A 19476-nucleotide genomic window follows, 5' to 3' on the forward strand; every position below is an offset into this window, starting at 1 on the left:
ACTGTGTGTTGCTGCTGCATATGAGAAACTTGCAAAGTTTTAACGTATTTGCAAAACCATAAAGAAGCGAGTGGAATTGCACTAAGCATTAGCAGGAGCAGGTGTTACCTCAGCAAAAAGAATGACTACAGCATACATTTCGCAAATGGTAAAGATAGCCTTAGAGCTGGAAAGTGTTATGACTTTAGCCCTTGGCGGCATCTTTTTTCCAACCTTGCAGGTTAGCATATGCTATCCTTTCTCTACTTAACACATTTAGCTGGGAGGTATAAAAGGAACGAGGAAAATTCCTTGCATCAGTCAGTAATTGCTACTGTCTGAGCCTTGAAAGATGTCTGAACCCAGATAGTATTGCTAGCAATGTGCTGTTAGTGTAATGAGTTATGTAAATGGGCTACTGTGCTGTAACAGTGCATTTATAAAGGGAATAATCACAGTGCTAGACTTAATAGCTATAGTTATTTTATGCAGTTCTTTGTCAAGGTTCTTTTAAAAAAGTGGAGTTCTCACTTATAACTAATAGACCTGTTCTGTTTTTAGGTTGGCAGCCATATCACTGGTGGAGATATTTATGGTGTGGTGAATGAAAACTCCCTTATCAAACACAAAATCATGCTGCCCCCACGAAACAGGGGTACAGTTACATACATTGCTCCGCCAGGAAACTATGACACTTCAGTAAGTTTTCCAAACAGCAGTTGCTGATATATTCCATGTCTCTTTCATAAGGCTGATGTGATTTTTCCTGTTCTGCATGATGCCAACTAGAAAGTGTTTCATGCAACAAGATGTCTGAGTTAATGATCACTTCTGCTACCCTGCCTGCAGGGATTACATGATTATCTTGTGCAGTTACTTTTTGTGTATATGGCTTCCCAATGGCACTCCAGTACGCCATGTTTGCAAACCTCTGTGGGGATCTACGGTATCTTATGAATATGTAAAATTCAGTTGCTCTTCAAAAGCATATTTTTAGTTCAAGCTTCATCTTCCACTATTTTTCCCCAGTAGCATTGTAAATATGGGAAAGAGCCTTCCTTCAGGAGGGGATGATAGTGTGTTGAGGTTCTGAGAAATCTGTGGTGATATGAAAGACCTAGCTGTGCCAAGTAGTGGAGATGAGAATTTTCATGCTGGTCCAGTGCAGTTGTTTGCTTACTTCAGATGCTGTCTGTTAGGATGTTGTCTTAGAGCTGGAGTTTGAAGGTGTGAAGGAGAAGTTCACTATGGTCCAGATCTGGCCTGTACGTCAAGTCCGTCCTGTTACTGAGAAGTTACCAGCCAATCATCCTTTATTAACTGGCCAACGGGTCCTGGATGCCCTCTTCCCGTAAGTACTACCTTTTATTTTCTAGTATGTAAGAAATATCTCTTTTGATGGGGAAGCGGAGGGAGGAGGCATTAACATTTTTTTTTAAGGGCAGACAGACCCCAAGCTTTCACTACGTATCACAGCATAATCTGAAAAAAATTTTTAGCTGAATTCCTCATATTTCTGTATTTGACAGGAGGACCTACTAGTGGAAAAAGGAAGAGAAATTTAACAAGACATTTCTAGTGCGTTTATCTAGAAAATAATGGACAAGCATAAACTCAACATAATCATGCTAAATCTACAGAAAGGCTAGAACATTCAAGCTTGATACCTCCATTTGAACATATAAGTAGGATCCCTTTCCATGGTCTTGAGGATGTATAGTTCTCAATGACTTTGAGGTCACTACTTATAAAAACTGTTGCACTTAACCTTAACACAAAATGCTCATTTAAGCAGCTAATTTTCAAGACATTGAATTAGTAATTTTGGTCCTAAGATATTGCGCTGCTTATTCTTATAATGCACAGCTAAGTGCAGTTGTTCTTTTCTTAGCATTTGCATTCCATGAGTGCTTCCAGCTGTGAAAACTGCTGTGTTTCAAGCCTGGAAGTCTAGCAGTTGTACCAGCTTAACTCATGTACTTCAAGGGCCGTAGAAGAAATGGATATTTATTCCCTCAGTCTTTTGGTTTAGTGAAATACCTCTTTGCTTCTCACCCAGAACACTGAATGTGACTCCTGTCACTCTGCTTTTAATTAGTGAGTTTTATTGGAAAACATAGTCTATGATGGGAGAGAGCTGTTCTTGAGTTCCTTGCAAATCAGAGTCCTTCTTCTTTTCTCAGGTGTGTACAAGGGGGTACAACAGCGATTCCGGGGGCATTCGGTTGTGGGAAGACTGTGATTTCGCAGTCTCTCTCAAAATACTCCAACAGTGATGTCATCATTTATGTAGGCTGTGGAGAACGAGGAAATGAAATGTCTGAAGTACTGAGAGATTTCCCTGAGGTTAGTATGGAGAATTCATGGAGAGTAAACCTTCTTGGGAGGACTCGCTATTGTACTAGTATTGTAACTAAATGAAATATCGTATTGGTAGAGTGGCTTGAAATGATCTTCTTGCCTCCCTGCTGTAAGTTCTGGCTGTAGTAGCAGAAATCCCTTGTGGCGTGTTCAAGAGTGATTTCAGTTGCCTCTCACTAAACGTCAGGGCTAGTTTTTGGGCGTACCTTCTAACTTGTTTAAAATAAAGCCAAAACGAGTGCGAGGGTGTAATTTAACACAGTTATAAGCACCTTACCTTTCACTGGTAATGTCTCTTAACTTTTCTAACTTAACCATGCATAGCAAATGCAGCATCTGTATTTACAGGGTGCAGGGTGGTGATACAAACAGTTACCAGATATTAGTTCAACATGTTAGGCTTTGCAATACCTGCTGTTCAGGTGCTTGTGAGGTTTTACCTGGGTTATGTTTGTGGTTTTATGTCCAGTTGTCAAAGACAAACTCGGATTGGTGTAGGTTAGGAAAAAAAGCTCTCTGATTCCTAACGGACCTATGACAGGCGGCTAAGATTTTTCGCTCTTCCAGCCTAGTAAGCTGAGAGAGGATAATATACTTCCTGATGCAGTGGATTTATCATTACTCATTTGAATGGGATCAATAGGGATATGCCAGTTGCAGAAGCTGAGATGAGGGTGAGGCATGTACGTTAAAGAGTTAAGCTCTGTGCAATTTGGAAGGCAAACCAGCATAATATCCTGAAATCTTGAATCTAGTCTCTGCGCTTGGTAGAGTGTCCTGATAGAAGACAAGTAATGTAGTAAAAAAACCAAACAACAAAAAGTAAACAAAATACCTTGCTACTGTTACCTTTTTTTTTATTTTTCTTGTATTTTAGTTAACAATGGAAGTTGATGGCAAGGTAGAAAGCATCATGAAGAGAACAGCTCTAGTAGCAAATACCTCCAACATGCCTGTGGCTGCCAGAGAAGCCTCTATCTATACTGGTAAGACTTACAGGAGGCTGAAAAATGCTGTGTGAGCAGAGCAAGCCATCATGCTCGTATTTTCCGTTCCTGAGATGGTCAGTACCAAGAAATCTGCTTAGTTTCAGAAGTCAACCCTTTCGGGCTTTGCCTGCACAAAGTCCTAGTATCTTAATTGAATTTGGCATGCTTGTATAGAATTATGATTTCCGAACACTGAGTAAATTTTGCTTAGAAGGTGAACTTACTGCACCAGCTCTCATGTAGTTTTTCTCCATGTGTTAATTATGTAAGCCTTTGTGAATATTTTTTTGCTGACAAGTACAGCCGCTTAATGGGCAGGAATAGTACTCTCTGAGTTGGCAGGCTTGTCTTCTTTCCTTTGCAGTCTTTAAAAATTTTTGTTTTTTCTAAATTCTTTTTTATGGTAAGTTGTCAGATAACTAAGATAAAACATGACCTTTTCTCACTGTTGTATTCTGGTTGTTTGAAAAGGGAAGGAGACATTTTACAGTAAGAAGAGGCTTTGTTTGTAGTTTCAGTGAGGCAGAGAGTAGCATCAGTGAAATTGCCGTGTCTCTTCAAAGAAATACACAGGGATGTAAGATGAGCCTGAGTGGATCATAAGCAAAAATGGTGAGAGTGAGAAGAAATAAACAAAAAAAGACAGCAAGGTCATGGTCTAACGGGAAGAAAGAGTAACTTCCAGTGTCTATTTCCATCAAAATGTAAACTTAAATAATTTGGCTTATTTGCAACTCAGTGACAACATACAAGCATAGAATTCCTTGCTGAACTGTATCCTGCAGCATGCTGTTGTCTTTGTTCTAGGAATCACGCTGTCCGAGTATTTCCGGGACATGGGCTACCATGTCAGTATGATGGCAGACTCTACTTCCCGATGGGCTGAGGCCCTCAGAGAAATTTCAGGGCGACTGGCTGAAATGCCAGCTGGTGAGTAGTCTTTTCTCAGTCTGGTCTTGTTAAATACACCCTTTACACTCTGAGCCTTTGACTCAATTTCTGTGTCTTGGTTTGCAGACAGCGGTTATCCAGCCTACCTTGGTGCCCGTCTAGCCTCTTTCTACGAGCGAGCTGGCAGAGTGAAGTGTCTGGGAAATCCTGAAAGGGAAGGCAGTGTCAGCATTGTTGGAGCGTGAGTGTTGCATTTCTTTGCGTTGGCTGTCGTTCTTCCTCTGTGTTTTTGTATGTCAAAGTACCTATTTTTCAGACAAAAAGAAAGTCTTGTCACTCTGTGCAGCTGCAGAACTAAAAACATATGAATGAGTAGGTAGATATGTAGTCTCTGTTCACCCAGAACTACTGCTAAATTGTGCGTGGGGGCAGAAAGAATGAATGTGGACAGGTAGTTCTGTGAGGTGTGGAATCACAGTCACTTGCAGCAATTGGAGTAAATGGCTCAGGAAAGAATGTGGCTAGAGCTGTCACTGAAAACTTTGTCAAACCATGCTCAGAGCGGGAGAGAAGGGGCAGTTAGAGCAGCAGTGTGTGCACTTGGGGGCATAATGAATCGTGATTCTCATGCTTAAATAGAAAAGAATTACAGGGAGCAGCATATCTAAAGCTGTGATGGGCTGTGAAAAGCATGTGGTCCCCAGACATTCTTCTAGGCTATATTGATTTCTATGTCATACTGTGGGTAAAGTGAATTTCCCCACCGACACGTTTTCAGGAGAGCCTCTATTATCTGCAAGAACACCTGGAGTCCATTCTTTGTTCTGCTTAATTCTGCTCTCCACAACATGCATACACAAAAACATTGTGTTTTTTAGGTTGGAAGATTATTTTTTTATCTCTGGGAAGGCATGTGTGAAGGTGTTAAGCCCAAATGAAGTTGAAGTAGTTATTGTATAGGTACATATCGGAAATAATTTCAAATTGGAATATTGTTTTCTATAAAATAATCATTGCACTGTGTTTCACGATGTCCTATCAGCACACTTGCTGAATCTGTTCCACCCAAGATAAGTTTGATAAGCCAAGCCAGAGTTACTACCTGGAGCTAAAATGACTGAAATCGTACCTGGATAGTGTCAATCAGTCACTGATATAACTATTTCTCATGGTATGCTTGATATTACACCTGTGTGGGTATGCATCAAACACTTTCTGCAGTGGAAGCTTGCAATCTGTTACTTGAAATTGTGTTGACTTTTCTGGTTTCTGTGATCATGGAGCTGTGCAGTCATATGTTTGGTACCTCAGTTTAAATTGTGAAAGCAATTCTGATAACTTTTCCTTATCTTTTCCTGCTCAGTGTCTCTCCCCCAGGTGGCGACTTCTCTGATCCTGTCACATCTGCTACTCTGGGCATTGTTCAGGTACGTCCCACAACGTTGCAGCTCTTCTATCTACTTTGTTAAACTCAAAATTATTGTGTTTCAGTGCATTTGTGCCAGCGGCTGGTGTGTGATAGCTTTGATTTGACACAGGCAGCTTTGTAGAGTGCTTTGGAAAATATTCCAACAGTGTAAAAGGTGACCTTATGAGATGGTCTCTGAACTGATGTGTTTGAGATCCCTTTGGAAGAGGGAGCAAAAGTAGCAGTTCTTCCAACACTGATTGCTCAGGAATATCTGTGTACTTCCTGATTGCTGCCCATTGAGCTTCATTTCAAATGTGGCTGGTCTCAGCTCAGATGGAAGGTGAACCACTCTCAATAGGTACATTGAAACCACGAAAAAATCCTCAGAGCAGCTGACTGGGAGAAGAATGTCCTGCAACTGATTGCAGCCCTGTTTTGGTAAAAGGAGTTACATCTAATAGGGCTCCACTTAATTAGACTCCAGTATTGTCTTTATTACAGCTAATTTCTCCTTCATGAGGAGTCTCAAGCTGAGTAAGTCTGAACTCAGCTTAAAAGATGCATCATTTTTTGAAAAGTGTATTTGAAAGTCACTGTTATGGTTAACATAAGGAAGGCTTTCTTTTTCTCTCTGAAGCTTTCATTTGTGATAACTTTTGCCATGCTGCACTTGCTCAAAATTACTTTCTTTATTGGTTTGTTTGGTTTTTTTAATTGCCTTCTATTATTTTGGTTCACTTTTGATTTGGGACACTGGTTGATCGTTCTGGCTTCTGACAGGTTTTCTGGGGCCTGGATAAGAAGCTGGCACAACGCAAGCACTTTCCCTCTGTCAACTGGCTGATCAGTTACAGCAAATACACGCGTGCCCTGGATGAGTACTACGACAAGCATTTTACAGAGTTTGTCCCTCTCAGGACAAAAGCCAAAGAGATCCTACAGGAGGAAGAGGACCTTGCAGAGATAGTGCAGCTTGTGGGGAAGGTGAGTAACCAGCTGCGATGAAATCTGATGTCAATGAGCCATCCTCCATTGCCTTACTGCTAGCACAGGCTTTTGACCATGTCATAGACCAGACTTGATGGATATTGCATTATGCAAAAAAGGCAAATGGTCACTGGGAGACGTTCAGACTCTCCTGCCTCTAACCGTGCATTATTCCAACTTTCTTACATGTTGTTTGACTTTTAATGACAGATACTTTTTTAGATTTGATAAACGTTAGCTTGATGCTACTTTTCTCATGTGAATTGGATTGTGGGGCATCTAATGCTGTAGTTAAGAAACTTGTTTCTTCAGTGTTCTGGTCTTGCTGAAATGCCCTTAGTTGCAACCTACAGTAGTACTCCATTGGAAGTATCTTTCTAAGAGAAATGATGCAAACTGATCTTTACTGTTAAAGTCATCTGAAGGGTTATAGTTTATTAGAAACCATGTTGCCAGCCGCAGAACAGAGGTGTTGGCATTTACAAGCTGGCCTGTAGAAACAGAAACGATGTCTGCTTTTTCTAAAAATTGGTGATTACCTGGTTTCTCTATGGAAACCTGTGACATGACATATAGCTCCATTTTACAAGCGTTCTTTAATTTCCTTCATTCACTTCACTGTTTGGGAGAGAAAGCTGAACTTGGACAGGAAAATTTCCCTTGAGAGCTGTCAAAAGGGACCCAGTGAAAACTCTTGTGTGTCAGCTCAGCACTGTAAAGATGATAATTGACAGGTGCCTAGCACGTACTTTACAGTAACTTAATCCCAGGATGTTCGGATGAGCTATGCTGATTTACAAGGTGGTGGTAGTGTGTGGTAACATGTATTAACTACAGTTATTTGCAGAAAGTTTGGTCCTGGTGCTCTCCCTATTCAGTAATGTTCTAGCCCAACTGAGATGGGGCCTTTCACCAGATCTTGACTAGCAGAGCTCTCCTCTCTAGATGTGTCTTCAAAGAAAAGGAGGTGTGATCTTAGGGTCCTCTGCAGTTTTCTGTTTACAGAAACATGTTCTAAAAGACTAGGTTACAGAGCAGGGTAGAATCAATTCCTTGATGTGGAAAGAATTTTGATAAGCCAGTGCTTGTAACTAGGCATTATTCCCATGATAGAAGTACTGGAAATGGTGATCTTGTTCTCAAAGATTGTTATCTTTAAGAGTTGCTTTCAGTCTGGGCATGGCTAACAACTGCAACAAATCTTTAGAAAGGGGAAATTGTGGAAAAACAATCAGATGCTTTTTTTTTTTTCTTTTTAGCTCTGAATTCTGTTAGTCTCCTCGTGAAGGAATGTCCAAATGTCCTGTCTAGAAAGCAAGCTGGAGTACTTACAACTCAGTCTTCTCTACCTTCTTTGTCCTTTGCTAAAAGGGGCAAAGTGACCTGTGGTGCCAACAGCAGGGTTGTGGCTGTCCTCCAGAGTATGACAGGCATTGTCATCAACTCCTTTACTTTTTTTGAATGCCAGACAGGGAAAGCTCATTGGTAGTTGTGGAGGCTAGTATCAAATTCTTAAGATTACTTATTGATCTACCATGCTAAGATCTAATTTTTCTTCCATGGACATAAGGATTGAGGAAGGTAAAAATGAATTTACCTCTTTATGTAGGAAGGTGATATTTCAATGTACCTCGTAGCAGAGCCATATGCGTTTTCTGTATCTGGTGGCTTTTCCATTATCTTAAAGTAAACTTCCTTTCCATTGTTTATTGTCAGATAGATTTGAAGTAGACTTATTGACTGTTTGACCCATCTTAATCTGGCTATGAATTAAATTGGCTCTTCTATAGCAGGGAGTGAGAAATACCCAAAAGACAGAATTCTGCTGAAAGCTATCTTAAGAGGGTGGAAAGAAAACAGGTGCTGAAAGATAATGGTTCTTGGCCAGGACATACCATGCTCTCGTGGACTTGAGTACTAAACTAACAGCATACCTTACTTTTCTAGGCTTCCTTGGCAGAAACAGATAAAATTACCTTGGAGGTTGCCAAGCTGATAAAAGATGACTTCTTGCAACAGAATGGTTATACGCCTTATGACAGGTGAGCTCTGACTGGCCACTCTGCCCTCTTGGTCCTGTGGAGTCTGGATTTAGACAGCTATTTAACTTGGAAATCAGGCAATGCAGAAATTAGTTGTACTCACCATAAACAAATGGAAGAACTGTGCTTAGGTAGGCCGTCGAACAGTGTATTCACGTTGTCTTACGCAAGGCATGCAGACCTTTTCCAAATGCAGTCACACCCTTTGAGTTTCTCAGGCCCTCATCTGTTGTTCAGTTAGCCAATATTTCTGCAATAGTATGTCCTCCTTAGGAGGAGGAGGGGACCGCTTTATTTTCACAGTCAACACCCAAAGTTTTCCTGTTTATTCTAGCAGTGCATGGGGGACTGCAAGAATCTGCTTTCAGTTACTGTTGCATGGTTCTTGAGTAAGTTTGATCCATCAAAAAAACTTACTGGATCTTTTCCCTAGATAGAGATTATTATCCCTGTCTGCTTTGCTTCTTTCCATGCTATCCTTGTGTTTTAACAGCCTGACAGAGGGGCTTTTTATAGTTGATCTCACTTCCCAGCCCGAGTAGATCAGGAGGTCTTCAAATACTTCATCGCTAAAAGCGTAGATGTACATCATTCTGTAACGGTGTACTAATTGGGTTACTAGGGCAGGTTTGCTTGTATGCAGAAGGGAAGCACAAGGAAGTAGCATAATGTAGTGTATAAATAATAATGAGGTACCTTCCATGGCAATCATCTACCCATTAAAAATGGAGCTTTTTATGTGTGGAGTGCTTTTCTCATAGAAACACTCCCCTTCCTGTGAGCAAAGAAAGTTGCAGAGCTGTCAGGTCATCCCAGGCTGCTTGGAGAAGCCTGCTCCCATGATGGACAAAACAGGAAGGAGGAATTCCGTTGGCTGCTCTGGTGTTTTCCCTTTCTCATTAGTATTGGCACAGACTGAAATGTGAGACTTGTGCAGCGGTGGTTCCTGTTCCCTCCTGTTTTGCCTAGTGTTCAGGTGCTGTTTCAGAAACCTTACTTCAGGATAATTCTCTCAGCCTATTTAAAAAAGTGGGACATATTAGAGGCAGTCTCTCTCCTTTGACAGCATGTGTCAAAAATCCCTGGAGTAAAGCAGGCTAGCACTCTCTTTCAGGTGAAAATTCAGAGTTGTTGTGAAGGCAGAAGCAAAGGCTTGTCCTGTTAACTGTTCCAAACACCTGACAGATCCTTTTGTGTTCCATCAGGTTCTGCCCTTTCTATAAAACAGTGGGAATGCTTTCCAATATGATTGCATTTTATGACATGGCACGCCGTGCTGTAGAAACCACAGCCCAGAGTGACAATAAGATCACGTGGTCCATCATCCGAGAGAACATGAGCGAAATCCTCTACAGACTTACCTCCATGAAATTCAAGGTATGTTTGTAAGGAACTGGGTTGCACCTGCTTTTTGTGAGCTTCCAGCGCCTCTGAAAGGCTCTTACTCAAAGGTGGTCGTCAGTTGCCTTAGATAAAGGTCTATGAACAGAGACTTTTTGCAATCACTTTGAATACGCTCAAGAACTGGGTCATCAGGAATGGTCAGCACAGAAATCTAGTTGGGTGGTGCTGGCTGCAGAGCCTCAGCCACCCCACCTTCCACGGTGTCTTTTATTACACACATTCATGGTAATTGTACAAACACCTTTCCTGTTTGTTTTGGGTTTTTTGTGATAAAATTCTGTAAAAAATTGTAACATGTTCTAAAGAGACTATTAGCAGATAAAAGCAGCCTAAAGTTTAAATCCAGGAATGTGCTAAAAAGTGAACGGTAGAAACGTTGATCAAGCTCTATTAAATAGAAATTAAGGAAAGAAATCCTGCAGTAATATGAAGCCAAACGGCTTCAGGGCCTAAGGCAGGTGACTAGGAGGAGAGGGAGAAGTAACTTCCATATGGGCTAAAGAGAAAACAAGTGGCGTGGAGCACCTGCTCTGTGTAACTTCAGTAGCCATCTTTTTAGGGTACAGCTTTTCTAAAACTCATCCGGAGCGTGCTGGTGTAGCAGGTACTGGTAGGACAGTAACCTGTGATGCTGGCTGATGCTAAAGTGGCTAAGGTATGTTCTCTATGAAGTATAATGCTTACTCTATTATAACTCTTACAAACCAATATTGCAAATCTTTCAAGAACAAGTACCATAAGATAAAATTATGTTTAAAATCAGGTGTTCTGGTGTGCCGATGTGTCATGTTCCTGCAGGCCTGTTTCTGCAGTAAGCAGATCCCTGGTATATATTTTCAAAGCATCAAGAACATAACAAGATATGGTTGGTGGGACATGAGCTTCTTTGTGAGCTGGTTATCTAGAGATAGGAGAAGTAATACACTTTTTACAAACCCTGGCCACCAGAAGACATCTGGCATACAGCAGAGCAGTGGACAGCATAGCTGAAAAGGGAATCCAGAGGGTGAATACATGTTAAGTGGAGCCGGCCCTCTAATACAGTAACAGTTATGAAAGGAAAATTTTATTTCCTGAGTAACAGTCTAAAAGGCAAGAGAATTTGAATGCCCTGCTTCCTGCGGTCTGTGTTCTTTGGAGAGACAATGAAGGAGTAGCGCATCCACACACGTAAGGTTTGGATGCAGTTCACTGTCCTCTGTGTTTCCCAAGAGCTGCAGTGACCCAGAGGAACGTAGTGCTGAGAGGGGAATGATGAAGACATTGAACGGGTTTCACAGCCTGGCAGTTAATGCTTCTCGCAGGGAAGGCCTTGCAGCCTCAGAACAAAACTGATTGTTACATTTTTTGCCCCTTCATGAAAAGTATTCTGAGAAAATTAAGCTCTACAAAGATGTTCTTGATCATGATTCCACCATAAGATTTTAATGGGAACCAAGCAACCTCCAAGTGATGGCAAAGTGACTCTTGCACTTATAGGGGATGCACCCCAAAAAGTATAGTAGAGCAATTCCAAGTCATAAAGATCCTTACTCCATTTGGTTTGGAGACAGGAGCTGGTATTAATCACTGCAGATCTTGAATCACACAGCGTCAACTAAGACCCTCAGTATTACTAAATTCTCTTCAATTTGCTTCAAGTTGCTTTTCAATAAAGTAAGCACTGCTTACAAAAAAGCCGGTTTCTCTGTCCAGTGTCCATTCTGCCGGCTCACTGCACATGGAAAGAGGATGAGATTTAAATCTTGTGGCCATTGGTGAGACAGACAAGAGGCGGAGATGGAGCTATAGTGCCGGCTCTGCAGTTAGCAAGTGTTAATCCCAAGGTAGAGAAATTAAAATCACAGCACTGGCAAAGCAGGGTTGGCTTAAGTAGCTGAGGCTTTTCCCAATGGATTCGGTCATCTGTGGTGTTGTCTTTCAGGACCCTGTCAAAGATGGTGAAACAAAAATCAAGGCGGACTATGCTCAGCTGTTTGAGGATATGCAGAATGCGTTTCGCAGTCTGGAAGACTAGACTCGACCTCTGTGACCACTCCAGTTTGTCCTCTCGATTCCTCATCTCAACTCCTCTGCTTCCCTACCTTACAAGAATGATGCAACAGTACTTGAGTTGATAAATAGCCCTGTGTTTTCCCTGTTCATACTCGGAGAGTGTCCTTACAAAACATTCCTCTTAGTTTGTGTTTGGCATTGCTTTGTGTGTCTGAAATGGTGAGTGATGTGTGAATGGGCCTGGCTGAGTGAGGAAATGCTGTTGTACACTTCTAGGGTGGGAAAAATTTCACCTTGCCTCTCCCAGCTCTCTTGGTAACCTTTCTTTCACCTTGGGATGTAACCAGTTGAGCTGTACCGGCAGAGGAGGTGTAGATCTTAATGCAGTCACGCGGTACGTTCTGAGCTGGCAGTGGTGAGGGCATTTACATCTGGCACTTTGCTTAGTGACTATCATGATGTAGAGCTCCCTTTTCTCAAGCAGAATTCTTGACCGTGTTCTGTTGACGTGTTGATACAACCAAAAATTCTTCACTACTCCATCCCTTCTGCAACCCTCAGCCCAGTCTGTTGGTATTGAAATGGGGTAGTTCTGGATCTCCCCAGGAAGGGATTAACTAGAAGGTGAGCACGTGCAAGCAGCCAGTATACTTTTGTACACTGGAGAAACAGAATTTTATTTTCCTACTTAATACAGGTAGGACTGTTGGCATCAGCTAAAATCAAAGCCATAGGTGCTCAGCTTCCAGCAGAATTTTACCTTCTTTGCCTCCCACTCACCCCCTAAAATTCCTTGACACTCAGCTGCTTTAGTTTGTGAAGCTTGTGACCACTGCCGTGTACTGCAGGACAAGTTACAGTGATGCCACGTGTGCGGACCAGGAACACAGTCCTTCCTCAGTGGTGCTCTGTCTGCCAGCGCCATTGCCTCCCAGGGCAATGCCCAGGTCATGCTAAGGAAAGGAAAGCGTGTTCTTAACCTTCCTCCGCCACCTGTGCTCACCTGGCCTGTCTGGCGGTGGCACAGAAGGTCCCCAGTTCTCGTGAAAGAGGAATGTATGATGCTACACTTCTGGGGGCGGGGGATGACGAGGGGGAAGGTTGGCGAGTACAAAATGTATTTAATCCTGCCTTGTTGATTACAGCGCAAGAGCAACCAGTGACTCTTGTCTTCTGCTCTGTGCTCTGGAAGCACCCCGTAAAGCAGCCAAAACTGCTGTGTCTTGGGCTTGTTTATTGGCAAAACTAGTATGAGATGAGGAATGAGCATAGAGCCACCTTTGTGTCAAACCCTGGGAGCCCAGCACTCGTACCAGTGCTGCAGACTGAGAGAGAAAAATGCTGGCACCCTCTCCAGCCTCTCCCTCTTGCTTGTGTGAGGTGGGATCCTGTGCTGCTTTGCTGTGCAGCACTCTGTGCCCAGCTGGGTTCCAGCTGACATCTACTGCTTCCGTAAGGTCATGTGGGTGGGTGACACGGTGGCAGTGGTGAGGTGCTATATAGGTGTTCATTCCGCATGGGAAGTATTTCCACTGGCTGCCAGCTTTGAACAGTAGCGATGCACAAGGGATCTTGCGCTACGGACCAAATGCTGCCACTTCCATTATGGTGTCAACTTGCTGTTTGTCAGGGACAGCCCAGCTGAAACTTAAAGGGATTAACTATTTTTAGTTCTCCCAAAAGGAGCTGCTTCTCCAGCTGATATTCTGGTAGTGAATGGTTAAGTTTACAGCTCACTAAACTTTCAGTGTATGCTGCTTATTTTACCAATGAGCATGTGTGAATGACTAGTCACCATCCAAGCCCTTGCTGGATTCCTCATCATTCGTACCCTTCACCACTGTACTATGTAGCATTTCATGCTAGAAACCGGATGTTCTTATCTCTTTAAATAGAGGATGTTATAAACTTTACAGAAGATGTCTAAGATAATGCAGTTCTAATATTTATTGTGCTGTACCTGGCCCTTGAAGTGTGACCAGTTCAAACAGTTTCATATATATTTTTGTCTCTTTTTTTTGTTTTGTGTCTGTTTTCAGTGTTGAGATTCTGATGTTCACTGTGTCCTGCAAGTCTTCCCTCCACAGCTGTGGGAGGAATGAAACAATGGGCAGAACCCCGCCACCTACTTTATCTTGTATATTTCATAATGTATGTTGCTGGAAATAGTGTTAAAAAAAAATTTAAAAAAATATGTTGAAGTCAATGAGAATAAAATGGATTTAAAGTAAGTCTTTCTGTCCTGTTTTCTTCTGTCAAACCAAGCTTGTGCCACAGTGGTATACACAGCAAGCTGTGTTTCCTTAAAATCTTGCATCATTTTAAGGATTTCTTTAAACTGTTAAGCAGCAATGTGGGAGGGACATTTTCTACTTACTGCTATTTATTACCTCAGTTCTCCCATTCCAGTACAGCTTGCATCATCTCCTCAGATAATACAATGAAAGGAAGAGTTGTAGTGTAGAGGGGCAGAGATTTTTAGGACTACTTTTATTGTAATACAAGGCTGAACTTGCCTTTCACTGCTAGTAGCTGCCACATGCATGCTAACGCAACAATTGTAATTGTACCATTTTATGGCACTTCGCTAAGCCTTAAAATATTTCCCTTCTGTGTACCTCATGTTGTAGAATACACCTCCTAAAATCTCAGCTGCGCTCTTCAGATGAACTGATTATAATTTCTGGATGGGGAGATAAGCAGCACTGCGGGGCACAGCCCGAAAGTAACATGTTAGCAATCCTTTTAAATAAGGGGTTGAGACCTTCTGTAAATAGCAACAGATGAAGTGACAATGTACTGAAAGACCTCACATCCGTGCATTTTTTTTTACATATTTGACCACTGTATAACACCTCTTTGAAGGAAGTGTTTGCCATTTTATATATATTAGAGATACAGAAAGCTCAAATAGAGCAGATGTTCAAGTAATTCCATTGCATTACAAAGGGGTGGAAGTCACAAGCTCACTCCTGGCAACCACAGGCCAGCCAGCAGTTCTCTGTGGACGTTAAGAAATCCATCGAGGGAAGGGATGAGTTCAGGTTTTGGCAGCTTGAAAGTTACCAACTGGCAGCATCCTCACTTCATCCACGCGACTTTTATGGATCTGGAAGGCAGGTGTCACCCAGCGGCCACAGGAACACTGCTCACCCCGCCAGCTGAAGGAGCCCAGCTTCGACGTGCATTTGGGACACAGAAGCTGCAAGAAAAAATACACAGAATGGTTCAGGTTGGAAGAGGCCTTAAAGATCATCTTGTTCCAACCCCCCTGCCATGGGCAGGGACACCTCCCGCTAGACCAGGCTGCTCAAAGCCCCATCCAGCCTGGCCTGGAACACTTCCAGGGATGGGGCATCCACAGCTTCTCTGGGCAACCTGTTCCAGTGCCTCACCACCCTCATAGTAAAGAATTTCTTCCTAATATCTAATCTAAATCTACCCTTGTGGCCCACTCTAAGGTGCACGCAGATATAGGTCTATTTAAAATGTGCTTCTATAGTACATTAAATTGTGGCAATCTGCACTGAGCCAGCTCCTTCCCTTGTAATGCTTCACAGAAGGTAAATGGGCTGAAAAACAGGCAAAAAAGTAAACTGGCATGGCTGTTTAGCCCTGGGGTGTAGTAGGCAGCTGTGCTGGCAGAAAGGAGGGGGTGGAAATGCAGCTGCTCGGACCTGGGGTCGTTCCAGGACAGTTTTGACAGTCTCCAGAAAGCCTCAATCAGCCTGAGACTACAACAGGTTTTGTAAGTCCCACAAAAACTCTCTCTTGTACTAAAACCAAACAGCAGATACACCCTGGCTAGTGGTCTCAGTCCAACAAGATCAGCAGCGCATTTCCTTATAAAAGGATATTTAAAAATTTGTTCATAAGCTGCAAAATTCATGCCAGGAAGGTCGGGAGACCTAGTTCCTTGTCTGGGGGCTTTCACCTCAGAGAACAGAAACATTTTGTTCTGCCTTTGCAAAAAAAAAAACAAACCAACCCAACAAACAAACAACAAAAAAATGGAAAAAATAAAGCGCGTGCTCCCCTTCACCTGTCCTTCCATTACTCCGAGCAACGCTGGCTCCATCCACTGCACGGGCTCGGTGAAGTAAGAGGTACACTTTTCACGCCCATCACCACAAAGCTGCACAGAGTCCGTTATCCTCTTGTGGGCAAAGGCTGTGGGTCCGCTTCCTTCCGTGTGGGACAAAATGCTGGAACTACGGAATAGAGCACGCCTGCCCTCCATGACAGAGGGGGGAAAAAAGAAGTTAAATATTTGGGTTTTTTAACTGGGGAAACCTACAAACAATAGAAAATAGCTGCCCCACAGCTGTATGCTGTCTCTTATATCGACTTCTTTTTAAGCAGCTCCTACCTACTAATACTTCAAATCTATGTTCATATACTTGAAGAAACCTACACCTATGAAATGGCAGGATTATTGAGTTTCACTTTAAGTAATCCATAAAAGGTAGTCACAACGTAGTAAACCCCCAAAGTCTTCAAGAAGTTTCTTCTGGAGAAACTGTTTGTCAAAAACAAATTAGAAGCTATGGTTTCAGAGCAAGCAACTTCACAGAGCCAAGCAGAATTATGCCTGCGTATACAACGCGGCAGGTAAAGCTGCACGAGTGCTGCACAACTTCAAGGAACGTGAAGTTTTGTATTTCATAAGGCACTTCTATTGGTCTAATTTTTTGTGGCGTACACCGTATGGAAACTTAAGCTTCACCCCTGTCCTGAAAATAATGACGTGCCCATTGGTTTACACGGGCTATTTTTCTCTTAAGTTGATTTCAAAAGGACATTTTATGGAGAAATATAAAAGATCCAGTACCTGCATTTCCTGCACCTGTAGAGAACCTCTGTGTTTGGATTTTGACATATACTGGTTGGATCAACAGCAAAGACTTCTCGGGGCAAGTCCTGAAGTTCTGCAGAGCAATCAGTACAAAGTTGCGAATCAGATCAACACAGTCACGCTGCATTTCTGTGGGGCAAGACAGCGCTGCGCCTCTGCCCCAGTCATGGCATGCAAAAGCCACCTTCTTCGCATTCGTTTGTCCACTCACCAATTCCATTAGATAAGTTAAAAATGAAAGAGCCTCATCCCACCACACCTAAGATTGGGATTCACTTAATGCAGAGAACTGAGATACAGACTTTGGCCTTAGCAACGGTAAAATAGTTGTATTTTGCTTTATATTCTTCCTTAAAGAGAAAGTAAAGGCAGAGGAGGAGCTACAACAGTTCTGCCAATCCTTTACTGCACACCATACAGAAAGTCAGCTTATGAATGCGAACTGCTAAGGAGAATGACATGTAAATGGAGAGCACACTGTCACGCGGAATATGCAACACTGAAATCTTGCAAAAAAGCTGTGGATTGTCATTTTATTATAAAATTACACATATGCACACATATCTACTACAACCTTTTGCAAATTGGAGTATGAAAGTTTTCTTCGTATCTTCATTTCAGCTTTATCTCAGCTTTGCATTTGTTTTTTGTTTTTTTTTTTTTAATTTTGTTGACTTCTTTTTAGAGGATGTTAAGTTTGCCTAGCCAGGTACGTAAAAATCAAGAAACATATCAAATTGGCCTTTACCGTTTCTGCATTTTGCTAAAGAGAACAGTTCCTAATGGATCTTATTTCTCAGGCATGTCTCAAAGACACTTTTTTCCCCACCGATGGAAATTCTGGGGGGAAATTCTGGAAAAGCTGGAATTCTTTAGGGCCCACACGGCGTGAATGCTTGCCTCGCCAACTCAAGGCTTGGGCTGCTTTGAGGGCAACACTCACAAGTCAACCACCTCTGGCATAGAATCATAGAATGATTTGGGTTGGAAGGGACCTTAAAGATCATCTAGTTCCAACCCCCCCTGCCATGGGCAGGGACACCTCCCACTAGACCAGGCTGCTCAAAGCCCCATCCAGCCTGGCCTTGAACACTTCCAGGGATGGGGCATCCACAGCTTCCCTGGGCAACCTCTTCCAGTGTCTCACCACTCTGCCAGTAAAGAATTTCTTCTTAATATGTAAACTAAATCTCCCTTCTTTCAATTTAAAACCATTAACCCCTCATCCTATCGCTTCACTTCCTAATAAAGACTTTGTCCCCATCTCTCCTGTAGGCCCCCTTCAGGTACTGGAAGGCTGATATAAGGTCTCCCCGGATCCTGCTCTTCTCCAGGCTGAACAATCCCAACTCTCTCAGCCTGTCTTCACAGGAGAGGTGCTCCAGCCCTCTTCTGATCATTTGTGTGGCCCTCCTCTGGGCCCGTTTCAACAGGTCCATGTCCTTCTTATGTTGGGGGCTCCAGAGGTGGACGCAGTGTTCCAGGTGGGGTCTCACCAGAGCACAGTAGAGGGACAGAATCACCTCCCTTGACCTGCTGGCCATGCTTCTTTTGATGCAGCCCAGGATGTGGATTGGCTTTCTGGGCTGCAAGTGCACATTGCCTGCTCACATTGAGTTTCTTACCCACCGACACCCCCAAGTCCTTCTCCTCAGGGCTGCTCTCAAGCCATTCTCCGCCCAACCTGTATTTGTGCCTGGGATTGCCATGACCCAGGTGCAGGACATGGCCTGCTGTGTTCATTTCAGGATAGACCGGTCCCACCGGGACCGCCTGGCAGGCCGTCCCAAGCTTCACTCCGACGACCCGGTGCCTTGGCCAGGGCCAAGCTCGAAGCCCCCCCACCCACCCCGCCACTCACCGGGGTACCTCTCCGTCAGCATCTCCAGCCGGTACCGCTTGTAGAAGGGGCTGCTGCTGTCCACGGCGCAGCCCATGGCCTCGTACAGCTTCAGCTGCCCCTGGAAACCCGGGTTCACCCTGCGGGGAAAGGGGGGTGAGAGGAGAGCGGGGCTGAGGGGGCGGGGAGCGGGGGCCGGGGGACCCACTCGGCGTCGTGTTTGGCGGCCCTGACGGCGGCGTAGGCCTCCTCCCAGCCGAGTCCCTCCGTCTTCATGAGGTAGGCGGTCACCACGGCCGCGCTGCGGCTCACCCCGGCATGGCTGCAAGGACAGGACAGGAGAGCCCGGCCGTCAGCAGCGCCGCCCGGGGAGGAGGGGCGGCCAGCCGACCCCCCGCCCCCGCAGCCCCGGCCCTCACCAGCGGACGAGAGCGGCTCCGCCGCCCGCCCGCGCCGCGGCGATGAAGGCTGCGCAGTCGTCCAGGCGGCTCAGCAGGTCGGCGCCGGGCTCGTCCCGCAGCCGGACGTGCATGGCCCGCACCCCCGGCACCGCCGGCGGCTCCTCCGCATCCACCGTCAGCACCGCCACCACCCCCGCCGCTGCCAGTGACTCCGGGGACGAGCACGACTCCGCGCCCCCCACGTAAAGCCCCGGCAACACCGGCACCATCCCGCCGCCACGGCAACCCGCAGCCACCGACATGGCGGCGGACGGAGCACCG

The 19476-nt window shown here is 44.1% G+C and overlaps 2 protein-coding genes across 3 annotated transcripts in view; one reads left to right on the forward strand and one right to left on the reverse strand.

Annotated features, from left to right (window-relative positions):
- ATP6V1A (ATPase H+ transporting V1 subunit A) overlaps positions 1-14290 on the forward strand; it is a 31013-nt gene extending 16723 nt beyond the window's left edge. For both annotated transcript variants that reach the window (XM_063352699.1, XM_063352707.1), the window contains exons 5-15: positions 541-678; positions 1179-1330; positions 2163-2325; positions 3218-3326; positions 4137-4259; positions 4347-4461; positions 5584-5647; positions 6412-6615; positions 8566-8660; positions 9866-10037; positions 11989-14290. In XM_063352699.1, coding sequence (XP_063208769.1) covers positions 541-678; positions 1179-1330; positions 2163-2325; positions 3218-3326; positions 4137-4259; positions 4347-4461; positions 5584-5647; positions 6412-6615; positions 8566-8660; positions 9866-10037; positions 11989-12081 — 1428 coding nt within the window. In that variant the 3' untranslated portion in view covers positions 12082-14290. The remainder of the gene's footprint in view (positions 1-540; positions 679-1178; positions 1331-2162; positions 2326-3217; positions 3327-4136; positions 4260-4346; positions 4462-5583; positions 5648-6411; positions 6616-8565; positions 8661-9865; positions 10038-11988) is intronic.
- A 578-nt stretch (positions 14291-14868) lies between these two features.
- Positions 14869-19476, reverse strand: DUSP12 (dual specificity phosphatase 12). The gene is made up of 6 exons (XM_063352722.1): positions 19174-19476; positions 18963-19076; positions 18776-18894; positions 16891-16987; positions 16102-16288; positions 14869-15261 (listed from the first exon to the last, which is right to left on the reverse strand). The coding sequence occupies exons 1-6, from the start codon at positions 19455-19457 to the stop codon at positions 15100-15102; spliced, it is 963 nt and encodes a 320-aa protein (XP_063208792.1). The 5' UTR covers positions 19458-19476; the 3' UTR covers positions 14869-15099.

Source organism: Chroicocephalus ridibundus, chromosome 1 (genome assembly GCF_963924245.1).
Source record: "Chroicocephalus ridibundus chromosome 1, bChrRid1.1, whole genome shotgun sequence".
NCBI lineage: Eukaryota > Metazoa > Chordata > Aves > Charadriiformes > Laridae > Chroicocephalus > Chroicocephalus ridibundus.

What these genes read in the sequence shown, in the direction of transcription:
- DUSP12 (XM_063352722.1), bottom strand. Translation starts at nt 19,457, where the DNA reads ATGTCGGTGGCTGCGGGTTGCCGTGGCGGCGGGATGGTGCCGGTGTTG. An exon ending in GCCGCCAAACACGACGCCGA is followed by an intron (nt 18,895 to 18,962) that starts GTGGGTCCCCCG and finishes CTTTCCCCGCAG; the next exon opens with GGTGAACCCGGGTTTCCAGG. An exon ending in TCGGAGTAATGGAAGGACAG is followed by an intron (nt 15,262 to 16,101) that starts GTGAAGGGGAGC and finishes TTTTTCTTGCAG; the next exon opens with CTTCTGTGTCCCAAATGCAC.